The sequence below is a fragment of the Pundamilia nyererei genome, unplaced genomic scaffold (assembly GCF_000239375.1).
Source record: "Pundamilia nyererei isolate P.nyererei 1_Seehausen unplaced genomic scaffold, PunNye1.0 scaffold00009, whole genome shotgun sequence".
Classification (NCBI taxonomy): Eukaryota; Metazoa; Chordata; class Actinopteri; order Cichliformes; family Cichlidae; genus Pundamilia; species Pundamilia nyererei.
In genome coordinates, this window is record NW_005187410.1 from 2,128,978 (window position 1) to 2,148,538 (window position 19,561).

The 19,561-nt window shown below is 44.7% G+C and overlaps 1 protein-coding gene across 8 annotated transcripts in view; it reads left to right on the forward strand.

Moving 5' to 3' along the window:
- Positions 1-19,561, forward strand: part of map3k13 (mitogen-activated protein kinase kinase kinase 13) — a 38,137-nt gene extending 18,576 nt beyond the window's left edge. For 4 of the 8 annotated variants that reach the window (XM_005723333.1, XM_005723332.1, XM_005723334.1 and 1 more), the window contains 13 exons: positions 7,431-8,134; positions 9,458-9,641; positions 9,742-9,933; positions 10,583-10,741; positions 10,873-11,031; positions 11,134-11,242; positions 11,362-11,471; positions 11,592-11,708; positions 12,077-12,238; positions 12,387-13,143; positions 13,228-13,298; positions 13,442-13,733; positions 14,730-19,561. In XM_005723333.1, coding sequence (XP_005723390.1) covers positions 7,504-8,134; positions 9,458-9,641; positions 9,742-9,933; positions 10,583-10,741; positions 10,873-11,031; positions 11,134-11,242; positions 11,362-11,471; positions 11,592-11,708; positions 12,077-12,238; positions 12,387-13,143; positions 13,228-13,298; positions 13,442-13,733; positions 14,730-14,831 — 3,045 coding nt within the window. In that variant the 5' untranslated portion in view covers positions 7,431-7,503 and the 3' untranslated portion in view covers positions 14,832-19,561. Of the gene's footprint in view, positions 1-22; positions 44-2,297; positions 2,319-6,990; positions 7,010-7,430; positions 8,135-9,457; positions 9,642-9,741; positions 9,934-10,582; positions 10,742-10,872; positions 11,032-11,133; positions 11,243-11,361; positions 11,472-11,591; positions 11,709-12,076; positions 12,239-12,386; positions 13,144-13,227; positions 13,299-13,441; positions 13,734-14,729 lie in introns of those variants that run through there. The other 4 variants (XM_005723336.1, XM_005723337.1, XM_005723338.1 and 1 more) reach the window with 4 other exon arrangements.

Genomic DNA, 19,561 nt, shown 5'->3' on the forward strand with positions numbered 1-19,561 from the left:
TGTCTTTTGCCGTTCATCTGAGTGGAAGCACTGTAATGTGGAGGTACTGGTCCTTCTCATGCTTATGGGTATGATTTGTCTCTTTTGCACATCGCACATCTGCAGGGAGTCTGTCTGTGTGTATAGAGCACATGTCAGTATTTGTTCAGTAGCAGTGCTGCAGGAGTGTGTTGAGCGGTCGTGCGTTGATGCGTGCTGGAGCTATTTTAGGATCAGCGGTGACGCCGCTGCTGGGTTTTGGGTTTTTTCTTTCTTTTTTTTTTTTCTTTTTTTTTTTTGATGCAGTGCTTCTCTGTGTCCTCTGAAGGACAGGTGGGATGTAGGTAAAGATACAGGGCAACAGACCCGCCCTCACTTGCTTTATTTTTGCCAGCAAATGCAATAAATAATAACAATAAATAAATAGATAAATAAATAACTCCCCCTCAGTCTGACTTATCTGGGCCACATGTATTTTGTGTACAGTCACGGTCATTCCAAACCACACTGACTTTCCTTCCACTGCTTCTCATTCTCAACTCTCGCATATTTAACGTCCCCCTGTCCGCTTCGCCATGTTCGACTTTCCTGCAGCTCTTTACATCAACCTCTGTATTTACTTGGCAGCAGGAGAGCTCTGTGTGTGCCCACCTCTGTCCTCTGCTACTAAGCATGTTTATGTAACTACACAAGATGAGTAGCCAGCAGCCAGGCTTTAGAGGAGAGGAGGTGGAGGAGGGGACGACTCCAGCATACGTACATCCAGCCGTCCTTTTGCAAGAGAGCATTAAAAAAATAAAAAATAAAAAGCTGGATATTCATGTTTATGAGGGGTTTTCTCCAGAGTGTCTGACTTTGCTGATTGGGGGAGGTTCACTGCTTAGATTTACATGCATGCTGTGTTTTTAAGAGCAAGCAGGGAAAGCATGAAGCCAGGAGATAACAGGAGCACTAATGTGTATTGATTTTCTGGGCTTTCTGCTGTGCTAGAGAGGCTGTTTTTTGAGCAGAAGGAAGAACATGTAGTACAACACCCACCCACATCCCCTTAGAGTCTCTTGCCCCACTTTTCTTTCCTTTTCTTTTTAGCTGGGGCTTTGTGTATTTTCATATTTCAGCCATTATAACGGTGTCAGTCACAGGCAGGCTCCTGCAATATGCATGTTTGTCTGTGGTGTCACTGTTTGTGTGTCTGTCTCTCTCCTTGTTGTTGTCGGGCCAGGCAGGCCGTCCCTATTAAAAGAGCACAAGGGGAATTGTTGTGGCAGCAGCTGCCCTGTTGTGCAGTATTGTGTGTGTGTGTGTGTGTGTGTGTGTGTGTGTGTGTGCGTGCGTGCCGCTGTCTCCTGGTCGTGCAGGGCAGACAGGCCCGGTTCACATGGAGCCGGCTCCTCTTGTGTCCTTTGTTGTCGCTCTGGGAGTCTTTCCCACTGGAGCGTGGTCGGTACAGTTTCGCGCCGCGAGCAGCCACGGAAAACAGCAAAACGTCTGTTTTTCTGTTTCGTCTTAATTTTTCCTCTGATTTCACTCATTCTGCAGTCCACCCTCCTTTTTATCTGCCTCATTCACAGCTTCTTTGGTCCCTTTTGCCTTCTTAATCTGCTTTTCCCCCCCTTTATCTACATTTCTCTGAGCCAGTCTCTCCCTCCACTGTCTCCTTGGCCTCACCATCCCTCTCTGTCTGTTCGAATTCATCAGCTATCTGGATGTGTGTGGGAGTGTGGTTAGTATTCATAAATAGACCTCTGTAGAGCTTTTATTGCTAAGCATCACTGGGAGCAGAGAGTCTGCTTGACTAGAAAGGCTCGTATTGAAGCCTTGAGAGTTTTGCAGAGGAGCATATGCCAGATAGTTGCAGATTTTTAGGCATTGTGTCCTGGTTGCAGTGCTGTCTGCAGCCTTGCCAAGAGGCTGGAGGGAGAGTGTGTGACGTGTCGATGGCGCACAAGCTTTTCTTCAGTTATTTATTTTCTCCGATTCTGGCTTGTACCAGATGAGGCTATTTGAGGCACAAGTTGTGTGTGTGTTTGGAGTGCTAATGATTCACAGTCGTGCTCATTCTGTTGGTCATCTGGAGGGTTTGAATGCTGACAGCACACTCTTCGGGTTTGTTTTTACTCACTCTTCATTCCCTCCTACTCATCGCCTCTCGTTGCCACTTTCATTCATGCACCTAACCTCCCCTCTCCTCCTCCTCCTCCTCCACCTGACTCAATCCAGTCTTCACAACAAACCCAATCACACATGATCCCACCTGGCACTTTCCCTGTGGCTTCTAGCGGCAGCTTCGACCTTGTTCCTATTCCACCAGCAACGCCAGTCAGACCCTGAGCAGGCAGGTAAACGGGCAGGGATTATTGTTCTGTGACCCGCTTTCGCCTTCGGCCAATAACAGGTATTTTAAGTCCGCTCAGGTGAGTCAGCAGAGGGAATCAGAATATGAAAAAAGGGTATTAGTGGGAAATGTCAGCCATGTGACGGCAGATGCCCGAGCGCTGTGCCAGATTTGTTTATTTCTCCCTCACAGCTCTTCCCCACACCAGCAGATTATTACTTTCACCCACCTACGGCAGCCTGTCCAATCCCCTCTGGCAGGACTCACGGCCTTGGTAGCAAGCGAAAGCTGATTTACACGTCGGACCACATCCCCAACTATCAAATCAGGACCGGGCAGCTCACATTTCCGAGGAATTTATGGAAATATATGAGCAGCATGTTTACAAATTTCACATCATTGCTTAGTCGCTAGATAAGCAGAGGCCGCAAAAGTCCATAGAGTGCACCGAGGAGAGAAACAAGCACAGACATCAGAGTTCAGCTGTTCAATTATGACCCAGAATAACCAAGACGAGCACATGCTCAGTGAAGACGAGCGCTGCTCTCACCATCTGTCTCTCACTCATGTTTGTTTCAAGACAAGAGGGAAGTGGGAGGCATGAAAGTGCTCTGTTGTTGCAGGTATTTCTTTCCTCCCAGACATGAGCTCTCAGGAATGACCGGATGTGAAAGGCTGTGCCTCATTGTGCTGCAGGCATGTGTGCGATTTGATTTTGTTTGTAGGGCAGCTGTTGAACCTCCAGTATCTCATCAAGTGAGATGTTTACTTCTCTTCTGACATCTTATTGTTCAAAAGGAAGCTGAAGAACTGATCAGTGGAATGATATGGTTTTCCTCGTCCTCGTGACCTCTGTGGACGAGTTGACGTGATTGGTTCAGTTTGTCTGCTTGTTAGCGGGATTGCTCAGGTTTTAACGGAGGTGAGTTTAGGCTAAAGTTGGACGTGATTGACTTTTGATCCTGATCCACGTCTGTATCTGTATCCTGGAATGTTTTTAGAGGATTTGTTGCTATTTCAGTTCACATCTTTGCTAATATGTATAAAATGTAAACAAAAAAAGGCTTGAGTGACATTATCTTGATATTCTAAAAACCAAATCCAGATCTAGATATCATTCTGTGTCCAAGACACGGTAGCACATGTTACAACAACAGCCTTCACGCTTGTAGCCTCTCCAAGTGTTGGATGAGATTGAGTGCGACTGGAAGCAGAAGGTCAGGACGGATGCTGTGTTGACATGGTAACGTGTGAATGATGTGGTGGGATAGGGGCTAAATTGGTTCTTTGTCAGGGGGTCGCAGCTGTCACCTGAAGGGAGGTTCCCTCTATGGGTCCCAGCAGGGCTTCTCTTAATGAGGAGCACAGAGACGCAGATGCCGCCCGCAATGCCGCGTTTTGCGGGTGGACTGTGTACGTGCGTTTATGCTCAAAGTATTGCTGAACATCCTGCTGGCACAGAGTGTTGAAGCAGGATCTAAACAACCATACTGGCGTTTGCTGAGTGATACAAAAAAAACTGCATTCCCCCGTGAATTGCTGGGAGTAGTGGGATTATTGGATCTCGCCAGACACGCCCTGGGCATGTGTGCGTCTGTCTGTGTATGCGTGTTTGTGTGTGTGTGAGCATGTGTGCTCCCTGAACCTGATCCCCCTGCACCACCAGCTGTTGTATGCACTCGGATATGAAGCGTTACAATAACCAATTGCAGTGAGCTCTTTATCCGGCAGTGCTGCTCTGCTCTTTTAAGGTTGTATCTATATACTATGCATGTACATGTCATGATCTGTTAGGCTTTAGGTCACCTTTAGAGAGGCAAGAAATGAAAGGAATTATGTGGAGGATAAATTGAGGGGGAGGGCCGAATAGGGTCTGTGTTTGGACAAGCATGTCTCTAGAGCCCTGTAGAGGGATTAAAGGATCAGCCTCTGATAATTTCTCCCTCTCTTCCTCCCTTTCTTTCTTTATTTTACTCATTCTGCTAAATAAGTGGGTTGTGTACTTCTGCGAAGCAGCACCGAGTTTGTGCAAACACTCCGTCGGTTTGTCCTTTTACTCAGTCACGATCTCTTTCGGAAAGTCCTGTAAATAAATGCCTGTGGAAATGAAACCCGCAGCACAGACATTATTCATGGGATTCTACGCCCATAGAGATCTTCCATTAGAGATTAATGGAAAAGAGCAAGAGGTCCATTTCCTGTTCTTGGTGCTGGATTTGTAGAATAAAGGCACTAAAGATTCTTGTTGTTTGGAAAGAGATTTAGTTAAAAACAAAAAAGTAAAAAGGTGTTAATTTTTAGGTCTTCCTGTGCATGTTTCTGTCCAGTCAGCCTTCTCCACCCACAGCAAGCCCACGTCAGAAGCCCAGCTCTGAGAGCCGTTTGTGAGGTGGAATTACAGCATGGGCCTTTGCTCGTACAGCTCGTTTGTCTCTGCTTTGGAAGGGACGGATTTATTGGATACCTGAGAGAGCATTCTCTCCTTCCCCTGCACTCTCAGCAGCCTGCTTAGAGACAGGCCTGCATTATAGATGAGCTCCTGGCAGCCGCCCCACACTCACACCACTCATGTTACCCGTCCAGTAGATACACGGATACAGTACATGCTTTTGGCGAACACTTGCAAAAAGCATTGAACAGAAGCTTGGAATAAAAGTGGGATTAAAACTAAGTTTGAAGTCGGGACTCAGGCGGTCTGTTGCAGCTTTGTCTGCAGAGAACTTATCTGCAGCCGAGTAATCAGGGCTTGTTTGTACTTTGACCCGTGCCAAGTGGAGGAGCTCTACGACCGTGCTGCAGAGAGCAACATAAACCACGCTGGCTTCAGTTGGACTATATGACTGTCCTCCTTCCACGTAACACAGAGCCAGGGCACTGCTCTGCCTCTCTGTCTCCTCCCTCCTGGACTTTGATCTTTTGTGACCGTGCGCACTGTGCAGCTTCTCACTATGTCCCTTTCTCTCTCTCTCTGTCTCCCACACCCTCTGTTTTCTACAGCTTGCTCAGGCATGATTGGATTTTTGTCCTTGTGGATTTAAAAGAGAAAAAGCTCAAGTGTCATTTACACAGTGATTGATTCACTTTTTTTCCCCTTTTGGGTAGATGAACACAGTCAGACTGTGGATAAAAGGCCATCTGTTTGTCTGAAAACACAGCGTGCGGCACACTTGCAACAAATTAAAGCCTCGGCCTGGAGGATTTGACCGGTTTTGACTTTGGCAACTCCTGGTGGCAGTGTTGGAAAAATGCACTGTGCGTACAGAACACCTCTAGTCCAGGTACACTGACCTGCTATATATGAGCGGCTACAAACCCAATTACTACATCATGAATGTAGGTACACTTACAGGAAAAAGGGCTTCAGCACAGGTAAGAAATAATATTATATTTGAGAAGCAATGAGTAGTAATCAAACACACAGAGATTTTAGTATAATATTAAAAATATTCAGAAATTGCTGCTGAATATTTAACCAGGAGTAAAATTTTTTTACTACTTTATGTTTTTATCCAAACATAGTTTTTATTATATTTCATCCTACTGTCGTAAATGCACTCAAATTAGTCATTGCCTGAAGTTCCCCACAGTCTCTTTAAAATCTGCCTTTTAGGAAATGACTGATCCTTTTAAAAGTTGCAAAATTGGTAGCAGAAGGTGAATAATGTTGATAGTTTTGCTTCTGTTGTTGCGTAATAAATAGTTTTGTTTGTCACGTTGCAAAATTGCTGGTAATTTTTAACTATGCCTGATGTTATCAGGCAAAAAGTGCTTGAGCATGAATGTTTGTGCTTAACCTTTGGATCGGTATGCATGATGAAATGATCTCTACTCGGGGTTCACCAGCTGGATGATCTTTCAGATTTATTTCCTGATTAGTGTTATTAAACTATCAAACCTTAACCTTCAGATCATGTGAGCCAGTGTTATGTAACACAACAAAATTATAATGTTGTTTTTTTTTTGTTTTGTTTTTTTTAAATTATTATTATTATTTTGATTTTATGCTTTTGCCATGTCGCCATCAGTGGACGTGGAAGTATTTGTGTAATATTTGTGGATGCAATAGGCAATTTGTCAGTGTGATTTGGTATTTTATTTCCTCAATTAACAAAGAATTATAATCATGTCATCCATCCATCCAGTTCATGCTTATCCCAGCTGTCATGGGGCGAGAGGCAGGGTACTTCCTGGACAAGCCGTTAATCTTTCGCAGGGCTGGTCTAATCTGAATGTCAAAATAGCCTTCATCAAGACACTTAACCTCAAGTTGTAAATGTTAGGATATAAGTTAGAGTTTTATAAAGAGCAAGCAGGTTATATAAAGTTAGACATAGAAAAGGGTGCTTGTATGAATGAGTGAATGAGGCTTGCAGAAAGAAAGCACTTTGAGTGCTTAAATAGAGTAGAAAAGCTTTATAAAAGCACCAGTGCATTTACCAAATATGTCACAATATCAAAATCCAAATATAAAAGTGCATACAGAGGATTTGCATATTTTTTGTCGTTTATTTTTAAATGCTGTGTCCCTTCCTGACTCACAGACACATTAGGATGGTAAAGATCTTCACCTGGTGATTCTGTGTCGGTTTCTGACCCTCCGTGTTCACGGCTGCCTGGGCCTTTGTTGGCTTTAAGAATGAGAATGGGCTGTTCGTGCCAGATGTCTTCCTCTCAGCAGTCCTAATACACAGCAAGGTCTTTAATCCCGTCTACAGTGTTACTGCTTCAGAGAGATAATAGAAAAGCCTCGGTTGGTGTGTGTGATTGGTTTCGGCCGACTGTTTCCTATAAGTTTCCTAGAAATGAGTTATTAGTATTAATTCTGCAGTGTTGTCTCTTCCGCCTTTCTGATATTTCCAACATCATTTACCCTGCAGTGTTTGCACTGTGTAGCTAAAAATAATAATCATTAATGCTCTGTCAATCCCTGCAGATCTAATAGAGGACATGAGAGGTGTTCATGTCTGTTTTAGGACGTAATAGGGTCCTATCATGCAGACAGCTTTAATTATGTTTTATCTGAGGTGACTATAGTTATGTAAATGTATTTAATTGCATTCCTGTTTTTGTAGTTTTTAATCTAGTTAACAGTTTCTCATTCTGGTTTTCTCTTCAGGTGATTTTCAGCATTTAGACAAACCAGTGTGTTAGGACACGTCCCACTCATCGTCACTGGGCAGCCCATACACATGCACGACACCATGGGCAGCTCCCCTGAGGTGCTCTCTTGGACTTCCTGTCCAAGTCTACTGGTGGGCAAGCTGAAGGAGGAGCTCAAACTCACTGTGGTTGGGGACAGCATGAAGAAATCCAGCTCGCCTAACTCCCAACCGCAGCCTCCTCAGGCCCCTCTATCCAACTTACCTCCTCAGATCATCACAGACCTCGCTCCGCCGACACACCTGCCCGTTCCCCTGCTGCAGACGCCTGGCCAGGATGAGGAGTCCATGTTGGGCGGTACTAGTCCACCAAACGCAGCCCTGAGCGTGGACTCAACTCGGAGCGAAGGCGGACACTTTGACAACAGCGTGCTCCAGCTGCAGGAGCAGGACCACGAGGAAGCTGGGTCGCCGGCATCCCATGAGCACGTTGGATGTGGCAGCGGCATGGACGAGCATATGGGAGAGGGGGACTGTCCAATGGACCACAATGGAGAGGGCAAGCCGAAACTCCCGCATCACCCTGATGACATCAAGCTGCACTTCCAAAGAGCCCCTCCTGGGTCGGGAGGCTTCTTAGAGGGGCTCTTTGGCTGCCTGCGGCCTGTGTGGAACATTATTGGGAAGACCTACTCTACTGAATACAAGCTACAACAGCAAGGTAAACTTTGGGTTTTATCTTTCTGTTTTGCATCAGTTTAACACACTAAATGCTTTTTGTTTAATTCAGATGTCCCCGTACCTGTGAAACTTCTGAGAAACGAACAAAAGATTCCCTCTTGTTTCTCCTAATGTATTCTGAAACTGTAATTGAATAGCCCGTCCTGGCTTCGCCGCTTTGCTGTTGCAAGTGAAGCTGCACAGCTGTCAGTTTGAATTGAGGTCATGGTAAAGGTAGGCTCACCTTGCCGCAGGGCTGCACGCTCAGGCTGGACGAGAGCTACGGGATATGAGTCGAGGTCAGACAGAACTGGGCTGGATCTCGTGGCTGCTTAGCCGTAGTCTGGGCTAGAGGTCGTAGCTTCTGTTTCTAAAACCACTTAAACAGCATGATTCAGTATTTGAAGGTCTAAGACATTTATAGGAGCTAAAGGCTTATTTATACAAATATTGGTAAGAACTATAAAATATGTACTTTCTGGTGTATTTTTGTGGTCATTTGTGGAAATTTACACCACTGTGGATTTGAAAGCTGTGATCAAAGTGCAGACTTTCAGCTATAATTCAAGGGTTTAACAAAAATATTGGAAGACAAAATGTGTGTGAATAAGAGGGAGGCAAGCAGAAAGATGCAGTCAGTAGTGAAGGTGGATGTGTTTAAGTACCCGATGCCAGCCATCCAAAGCGACGGGCAATGCACAAGAGGGGTGAAATGGAGAGAACAGGCAGGGTGGAGTGGGTGGAGATGAGTGTTAGGGGACAGAAAGATAGCAGCAAGAATGAAAGAAGGTTTTACAAGATAAGAGACCTGCTGTGATGGAGACGGTACCTATAGGTATCTGAACCTATGGAGCAGGTTTGGCCACGAGAGCCGGTGTCCTGCAGATTTTAGATCTCACCCTGGGTCTTCACACCTGAATCAAATGATTAGTTCATTACCAGGCCTCTGGAGAACTTCGAGACGTGTTGAGGAGGTAATTTAGCCATTTAAATAAACTGTGATGGATCAAGGACGCATCTAAAACCTGCAGGACACCGGCCCTCGAGGTCTGGGTTTGGACACCACTGCTATAAACCAATATGAAGTATTTACTTCTTCACAACTTGTAGGAGTAGCTTCACATTTATATAAACTGAAATGAAAGACACACAAACATCCATTATCCTTGGGCTGTAAGCCTATAAAACAGTGTTCTGAAAAGCAAGTATTACTGACATTACTGACAAAAAAGTTGCTAAAGAACACATGTAGTTCATCATGTACACTTTGCAAAGTAACAGGATGCTGTGGTCATTTTGACAAAACTTGCTAACCTGATTTCAGACATGTGGGAGGTTCCTTTCGAGGAGATTTCAGAGCTGCAGTGGCTCGGCAGCGGAGCACAGGGTGCCGTCTTCCTGGGCAAGTTTCGCTCCGAGGAAGTGGCTATCAAGAAGGTGCGAGAACAGAAGGAGACGGACATTAAACACCTGCGAAAGCTCAAGCATCCCAATATCATCAGCTTCAAGTAAGTCCACAGTCACTCGCCCTTGTGCGTGACGCGTTTGTTTCATCTGGTGGCGCTCTGGGTGTGTTTAACATGTATTCTGTCTTTTTTTCTGTGTCAGGGGTGTGTGCACCCAGGCACCTTGTTACTGCATTATCATGGAGTACTGTGCCCAGGGTCAGCTGTATGAGGTGCTGAGAGCGGGGAGGAAAGTGACCCCAAGGCTGCTGGTGGACTGGGCCACAGGCATTGCCAGCGGCATGAACTACCTACACCTGCACAAGATCATCCACAGAGACCTCAAGTCTCCTAAGTGAGTTTGTCGGGCAGGAAGCTGATTAACTTTCTGACGGAGGAGCATCTTATACATTTGTGTTGAGAAAACACAGTAGTAGACCTAAATCAAATTTAAGTTATTTACTCTTTTTTTTGTGGGAATGAAATGCATAGTTTTCCTGGTGCATCATGAGTGCTGTGTTCACACAATCCATCCTTTCTGCTCTGAATAGTCTGACATTAACTCAAATACCATTCTCAAATTTAACAAAAGCTACTCGTCTTCATGTAAGAGTATGACAGATTGTTCTGCCTCATCCCCGCTGCACGCTTGCATCTCTAATCAATATCATCGTGCTGCAGCAGTGCCGCACACTGTATTAGTCAGCAGAATAATAGCAGTCTGAGTGTGCTGGAAAGGTCAGACTCATTCGACTAATGGGGTGATTCAGATGCTTCTCTATCAGCGAAGTCGTTTTGGCTTAAAACTGATTCTAAGTGCTAAAGAAAGAAAAGCTCATACCCTGTAAAAACTTGTGCATTATCATCATCATCAGCCTGAATGTTTTAACCCCGGGCCAACTCATCCTGCTTTGTCTGCCTTTTTTTTCCCTTTTTTTTTTTTTTACACTCCTCTTAACCAAATAGACTGACCTTGCTGTGTTTTCTCTTTGTGCATCTTTTAGTGTTTTGGTGACCCACAACGACACTGTGAAAATCTCAGACTTTGGCACATCCAAAGAGCTCAGTGATAAAAGTACAAAGATGTCATTTGCGGGGACGGTGGCCTGGATGGCCCCAGAAGTGATAAGAAATGAGCCTGTGTCTGAAAAAGTAGACATCTGGTGAGTAATAGATGAAGAAATATGAAGCAATGTTTAGCTTTTCCACATCATAGAAAAGGATATTTTAAGTGTCATCTTTAATAGTCATGTTTCTGCAATGAAACCTGTCCATCTTTGCTTGTGTGTTGCAGGTCATTTGGAGTTGTGTTATGGGAGCTACTGACTGGAGAGATTCCCTACAAAGATGTGGACTCATCCGCCATTATTTGGGGTGTCGGCAGCAACAGTCTCCACCTTCCCGTCCCCTCCACGTGCCCAGATGGGTTTAAAATCCTCATGAAACAGACATGGTGAGCAAAAACAGCTTTTCTACTACATCACTTAAAATATGATAACTGCTAGAACGTAAACATACTCTGTGTATCTTCCTTCATGATTTTCATGAACTCCAGGCAGGGAAAGCCCAGGAATAGGCCGTCGTTTCGTCAGATTCTCCTACATCTCGACATCGCCTCTGCAGATGTTCTGGGAACTCCTCAGGAGACCTACTTTAAGTCTCAGGTCTGGACCAATACTGAGAAATGCAAGACTACACCTTAACTTTGTGTGCTTTTTGCAGTGTAATTCTTTGTGCAGTGAATGCTCTGGCTGCATGTTGACTGTGTAAGTCCATATTACAGGCAGAATGGAGGGAGGAGGTGAAGAAGCATTTTGAGAAGATCAAAAGTGAAGGCACCTGCATCCACAGGCTGGACGAGGAGCTGATCCGACGCAGGAGGGATGAACTCAGGTGTGTGGGGAAAAGAGAGCAGACATGTGGCTTGTTAATAGAAGACATGGTTTTTAATTTGTACATAAAGCAGAAGTTACTGGAGTTGAACATTTGGATGCATTTCATGCATGTTCTCAGGCATGCACTGGACATCCGGGAGCACTATGAGAGGAAATTGGAGAGAGCCAACAACCTCTACATGGAGCTCAGTGCCATCATGCTGCAGCTGGAGGTCCGAGAAAAGGAGCTGATGAAGTATGTCGATAAACATTTTTGTCACATCTGTGCTTTACTAGTATCCTGCTCTCATTGTGCCCGTATTTCCTCTCTTTCAACATTTCCAGTAACAAACTGCAACAGAACTGAAAGCATGTTCAGCTAGCTAGAGTGACAAAAATGATCTGAATGGTATCGTCAGTATTTTTAGATTTTTCCTATGAGTCTCTGCTTTTTTTGACTTACGCTTGATGTACATAAATAGTGAGTTTCTTAAATTATTGCAGATTCCTCGATGTAGCTTTACATGTCAGGAATGCTTTTCACTTCCCGTTAATGTTTGCTATGTTGTGTTTAACTAAAGTGCAGTGTGACTGCTTTTCCCCCATGATCTGACTTAAATCTAGTTCTGTGCATCACCGTAGGAGAGAGCAGGCGGTGGAGAAGAAATATCCCGGCAGCTACAAGCGCCACTTAGTCCGACCGATCGTTAGATCCAACGCTGTGGAGAAGCTCATCAAGAAGAAAGGAAGCATTTCCCACAAACCTGGGATGCCTCCCACCAAAAGGTCTGATTTTCAAACGTATTATCTCTATTAAAAGTTACACGTTCATGTATCTGTAGGTTCAGCTGCAGATGTGTGATTTATCGCAGCTCAGGTCAGAGTGTCATTTAAATACTTAAATGAACTGTTGAATACAATTCATATTTTCCAGGCCAGACCTGCTTCGCTCTGATGGCATCCCTAGCGTAGACCCTCTCCCGTCGCCCTCACCGCTGTCTGCTAGCCCGAAGGTCTCCACCCCTCCTGGCAAAGCCCGGTACCGAAGCAAGCCTCGTCACCGCCGCGCCAACAGCAAAGGAAGCCACAGCGAGTTCTCCACTGTGCTGAAACCCATTGCTGGAGCACCAGAAGAAACCCACTCTCTCCAGGAGCAACCGATCCACCATCATCACCACCACCACCCTCCTCAAACTGAGGGGAACTTTCTCCCCTTGAAAGGTCGCGAGCAGGCTGTTGTCAACTGTGCCAACAACCTGCGATACTTCGGCCCCGCCGCCGCCCTCCGTAGCCCTCAAACTGACCACATGCAGCGCCGCGTTTCTGGCTCCAGTCCTGACCTCATTTCCACCGCTGTGGATGCAGACACGCGACAGCGGACTTCATCCACCGGCTCCAAACCTGCATCAGGCGCTGGTGCTGGTTCTTTATGTCCCTGCTGCCAGGCTCACCCCTTCCCCGGCTGTCTACACTGTCAGGAGACCCCTCCCCTATCAAGCCACCCAGAGCTGCCGCACTACTCGCTGCTCAACACCCAAGAGGGCAACCAGTCTTCTCTGGGGGCACACAACAAAGACACAGTCTCAGATGGAGAGACCACAAAGAAGACAGAGACGCAGGAACAGGATGCATCCCAGAACGCGCACACACTGCCCTCTGCACTGCCCCGCACTCTCAGGCCGCTCAGGAAGGTGAGCAGAGCTGGTGCCTTTACACCGATGAGTATGTAACGTGTGCTTGTGTGGGATTAAAAGCTGTTACCGCTTCTTTTTCAGGGTGGTGATGAGTCATCCGAAGAAGAAGAGGGAGAGGTGGATAGTGAAGTGGAGTTTCCAAGGAGACAGAGGTGAATACAGAAGGTCATTTAGTTTGCAGCAAAAGAAAATGATCTTTAGCAGATCAACTAGGAGCCATTTTCAAAAGAAACTGCTGCAGTAACCATGTGGAAGTTTTCTTTTCATTTTTTTTTCTCCCCTCTCTCCTTGACAGACCTCATCGCTGTATGAGCAGTTTCCAGTCCTATTCTACTTTCAGCTCAGAGAACCTGTCGGTGTCTGACGGAGAGGAAGGAAACACCAGTGACCACTCGCACAGCGGACCCCTGGAGAGGCTGAGCGCCAGTCAGGAGGAACACCTGGACGAGCTGCTGTCCCACACGCCGGACATCCCCATCGACATCTCCACCCAGTCAGACGGCCTCTCTGACAAGGAGTGTGCCGTCCGCAGGGTGAAGACGCAGATCTCGTTGGGGAAGCTGTGCTCCGACGAACACAGCTACGAGGTCAGTTTGCGTGAATCTCTATGCAGATGTAGCTCGAAGGGTGGTAAGATCCACCGCTTCAGTCCAGATAGTCTTCTGACTTTGATGGTGTCCTAACATTTCCTCCAGCGCCACCATGAGCGGCTGTTTAAAGGATTACTACCAAAATGGGTTTAGCATGCGGATATGAGCATTTAGCTGAAAGCACTTCTGTGGCCAAATAAAAGCTCTCAGATGGTTTAAAGGGCTGGGCTTCTACATATAGACTGAAAGAATGTGACACTATGCACATCACTTATTAATAGTAAGCCTTTGCTCTATCACTACTGATGAACACACTCTGTATTCGTATGTAGGGCATTAAATCATTTTACTTTGATGTTTAATTTATTCATTTACAGGGGACCGAATGTGCTCATTTCTAATTCTATATTTTTATCTTTGAACTTTGCTACAGTAGCTTTGAATGATTCTCAGTTTAAAAAAAAATCCCTGCAGCTCATCAGTTCATCCTCTGCCTGAAACAAGTGGTTTTAGCTGCTCCCCATGCACAAGCAGGAGCAGAGCTGGGTGTAATCAGTCCATACTGACCTTATTATAAACTATGGTACATCTTACATGCACCTTGAAAGAAGCGGGGGTTGCACCCGTTTTTTGGCTTCAGAACTGTTCTTCGTGGCACAAACTCAACAAGGTGCTAGAAACATTCCACAGAGATTTTGGTCCATATTCACATGATAGCATAACACAGTTGCTACAGATTTGCCGGCAACACATCCACCCACTGTGGTCATAAAGGGGTGGCTATGTCAGCAATACAAATAGCCTGTCATATTTAAAGTTGGAACTAATGAATCCAAACCCTTTTTGTTTGGAGTCATAAGAAACATTAATTTATGTTTATTTTATTTACTGCATTGCACAAAACCTCATTCTTGAGATCATAATGCATCTCAAATCATCCCTGATGCTGGATCTTTCTTAATGTTCCCCTGTTTGTTCCCTTTTGTCTCTCAGAATCCGCTACAGTTTGGGGACTCGGACTGCGATTCGTCAGAAGCAGAGTGCTCCGATGCCACTATTAGAAACAACAAAGTCGGGGCTCCTTCCTCGTGGTGAACCTGCCTAAAGGGCTCATCATCTTTCTTGCCTGGAGGCCATCATGTCCCTCTCTGCTCTGCAGAAAATACAGCAATAAGAGGACAAACATTGTAAACAAAGCTCCCTATAGCAACGTCCTATGTAATCTCTCCCATATGACCCCCACCCCTCATCTAGCACAGCATTCAGGCAACCCATTGCAGGGATTCCCTTTTGAATGATAATGTACAATAGATAGTTTAACGTTCATAATTTATTTTTGTCTGAGTTCTGAAGGAAAATTCAGGAGCTATGAGACTTCTCTGATCTGAACAGAGAGGAAATAAACAGACATTTTGAATCCAAACAAGGGTTTACTTTGTGATGGAGAGAGACCAGGACTGGAAGAAGGTGCAAATGATGACGATGATGATCATGATGAGAAGGGCTTATCAATCAGAGGATGATGGCTTTCAGTGGGGAGATGCATAACTGCAGTAGTTGGTCTCTCAGGTGACTGACCCAGAATAAAAGCGGCTTTCAACATCTCACTGTCGTGGACAGACATCTCCAAACAACAAGCAATCGCTCAGCTCATACTGCAGCCTGACCAACCTGCTTTATCATGAGTTTACAGTATCAAGTCCCAGTACCCCACCTCCTCCGCTTCCACCCCGCCTCCCCACTGTGAGTAAAGTGGGGAGCATGGAGCTCATGGAAAACATTGTGAACACCAGCATGAACAACCTGCCTCGCAACTGGATTTTCTCCCTCCCTGAAACCACCGGATGTGTCTGTTCTTCAGGATCCCCCCGCCCTCACGTAGCTGTCGAAGCATGCTTATGCAGCTCGCGAAATGAAAACGCTGCCCCAAGACTGCATGAAGCGGACAGAGCATCGGAGATAGAGACGTGGCCGAGAGCTAAAGAAAAAAAACAAAAACGAAAAGAGACTCTTCCTCTCTGACTCTGCTCGTCCTTCTCTTAAAGACATGCCATCGTCATCAGCAATCAGATGTCACAGGCAGAGTTACTGAGGGAGTTATCTGTGTGTGAGAGTGTGAGTGAATGTGAGTGTGACAACGCAAAGTCCTTTCCTCTCCATTAGACATTACAGTTTCAAGTCTCATCTCAGGATCGTTCAAGGACTGTGAAACTGGACTGGACCAATTATATGAAGGAATGTGTTTTGTTTTTTTTGTTTTTTTGAGCGGCACATATTAAGGACCATGCAGGAATACTCGAAAAGGTCTTACAGATAGCCTTGATGTTCAACGTTTTATTGCTGTAACAGACTTTAATGGGATGTGGAGACGAGGCATCCAGGTGCAGTATCCCATTTCTTGAAATCTTCAGGTTCGGCATGTTCCACGGATCATTTTCTAGCAGGGTGGATTATGCCGATGTCCAAAATGGTCATTATTTGCGAATTATAACAGCAATAACACGAGTGAGAAAGAAGTCGCTTGTTCAGGATCTTGCATGTCTAGCTGGCTAGACGCGAGCACAGTGACTGGTAGCCAGCGGAGAGCGCCAGGCGTCAGAGCTGCTTATAGAGGCTATTTTTTTTAAGTCCAGAGTGGGATTTTAGAATTTCCTTTAAGGCACTTAAAATACTTAAATAAACACTAATCCATTCACATTCAAAGTGTGAATCTTGTAGGCCAGATTTATTTATTTTTCTTAAAATACTTCCTTATGTAGTCCCAAATAGTTAAAGAGTTTCTTGGTTAATCCTTTTTCACCAAACACATGCAAATACAGGTGCCTTTGATCACATGTTTAATAATTTATCAGTTTAACTCTTTTCACCATCAGCCCAGCTGCAGGGCCCTTTTAGAAGAGCTCTTTAAATGACCGTAATTCTGTTTCTGTTTGTGCCAGAGACACAATTCAAAGGGTTTCAGAAAGAAGGGATCACGAGCTTCACAGGGATATTTGTTGTGTCACGGTACCACAAAGCATTCACAAGGTACTGATGGCTGAACACGGACAGTAAAACCAACTAAGCCGAGATGTTACCATGTGCACTCCTCAACTGATTTTGCCTTGAGAGAAAATTCAAATGGTTCCTGAAAGATGAAAATTATTTTGTCATGTGTTGTGATAAGGGGTTAAGAAGCATATAGACCAAACTAAAAATGTATTATTTAAAAAATCTGAAAAAATATAGGCTTATGGTTAGCTAATGTCCTCTGTCCTCCTCAGCACACACACCTACTTAAATCTGGATGGTTTATTCATTTATGATTCAAAATCAAAATAAATGCTACACTTCTTCCTAATAACTTGGAACATTAGTGCATGTAGTAAAGTGCAATCAAAGGTTTGAAAAAGCAAGAGCTCAAAGAGTTCCTTCTCTTTATCCAATAAGGAGTGATTGGGAGGCTGGAGCTTCGCATTTCACACCTACAGCTAGTTAGGAATCCCCTGTTAACCGAACCTGAAGCCTGCATACGCAGAGACAACACAGGGAGAACATGCAAACTCCACACGGGGCTCAAATTTAGAAAAATCATAAGTTAAATGCTAATTTTAATATTTTGTCAAGAATCTGTTCTGGTTGTTTGTGGGTCTTCAGCGGATAAAATGCATGCATGGTTGGTTCGAGGTCTTTCCCTGCAGCTTTCAGGCCATCTCCGATCTTTAGTGTGGCGCACAGTCTAATCAGCGTTGCGGCTTTTAGCACATACCACAGGTGGTTTCAGAATTTTTGTGTAATGGTGAGATGTTTCGCACTTTAGAGTTACATTTTTTTCCCAAAGACCTCCAATTCACACAAACATGCACGGCTGCTTTTTTTGAAAGGCAGTCAGGACTCGACATTGTTTTAAAGTTTTTTTTAAAAAAAGTATGAGAAAAAGCCTTTAAATGAAATGTTCTCTTTAATGACAAGTTGTGTGACCGTCCGCAGGAAGATGAGATGGTGATGCACTTGGTGTGTTTTAGCATATAACAGCCATACCTGTAAACTCCATATACATGCATGGAAAATCTCACGATTACAGAGCTAACCCTTCTCCTAAAAGCAATCTTTAAACATGTGATCAGAGGGAATCTTTATTTTGTGTTTCTGTGAAAGGTGATAAAATGACTAACCCTGTGCTGCTAAACGGTATGATAAAGATTCAAAACAAAGCACTGATGTTTTTTGTTTTGCGGTTTTTCGTCCAGCAGAAACAGTTTTCTCTGAATTTTTCTGAATATCGTTGTTAAAATGCCTCGTTTTTGTGGCCATGTCTTTGCTGCTTGGGATGGTCAGGTTTTGTGCAAGAGCAATATATGGGCAGCCACTAGATGGCGACAGTTAGGCTTGTGTTATGTAAATAACCTGACTCATCCCTTTTTCTGACTAACATCATTTAATTCCTGATGGTTATCCAGAACAATATTACTTTTTACCTCTCTGGTTGTCGCTGAAAAGGGATACTGCATCTGTGAGAGAGCTCTCTTTTGTTTTGCTTTTAATAAGCCCCATTTCTGTCATCATCCTCACTGATCTGATCTTCAAGCTGACAAACAGCCAGTTTCAATTTAACGATAATGATGTCAAGCTGCCGGCTCAAGCGTGTGCAGACGGCTGAGATTCTGCATATAAAGGAACATAAGCCAGAGACGAGGCCACGGAGCACCGGAGCGACCTCATCTCAGTGTTACTCCTGTACATAAACACCTGTAAATGTCATGCGACCCATTATCGCCTCCCTCCCTCTCTCTCTTTGTCATTGCACAGCTCTGGCAAAGCCTTGAGCTTGATGACCAGCGGACTGGTTGAGCAGGAAACTCTTGAAATCTGTCCCCACATCAGTATTGAACACTACAGGAGGGTGTGAGTCATAAACCCCAGCAGCACAAGGTGATTATTAACGCCGATGGACGGACTGCCTTTTGCTCCACAGCTTCAGAAAGGCTTACACCTTCTGCCTTTCCTCGAACCTCCTCCTTCACTCTTGTTTACGTTCGTGTGAAATAACCCAGCGTGTTGTAATGACGGGGTAATCCGATCAAGCTGTTAATAACATTATCTTTCTGGCGTATATCCTGTGAAGTATGATTGTTGTGTAGTTTTAATTTAATTTTGATCTTTTTTTTCTTTGTAGCTGGCCTACATGATTGTTGAATTTAATTTATTTTGGATGACTGGTGAGGAGGAGTAGTGTTCTTTTTAATTTCAGGCAGCTTCAGAAATGTCACGACCTACGACTTCTCTCCTGGAAAGTATTATTTAAAGGAAGCACAATGAATTGGTCAGGGAAGAGGACAGTATTTGTGTGTGTGTGGTTGAACAAAAGCATCGTCACGTTGACCCTGCAGGGGACCATTCGTCATTTAGCTTTGATTTAGAAGGCTTTACATCAGTAATTATCTCATCGTAGGTTGTTAGGAACCACTTTCAAACATAAGTCGGTCAGTGGGCTGTCCCCGCAGTGTAAATGAGGCGTGAAGCCTGGAGGGATGCGCGATGCTGACCTCGGTACATCTGCGGGGACCCCCACTTCCTCTCATTCTTACTGGGAAAAAAAAAACAACTTGCATTCAAATTTCTGTGAAATCGTCTCTCTAACTGTGGACATCCTGTTGCCTCGTCCTGTGTTATCAGACTCATGTTTCTTTGTTACTCTTGTTTCTATCCTCTTTCCTGTTGAAAGGCATTATGATCAACCAATCCTGTCAATTTCCTGTATTATCCAGTGTACAGTGCAACGAGTAACTGGGAGAATTAAATCAGCGCAAACAACTGCATGGAATAAATGCTGTACTGTACCCAAA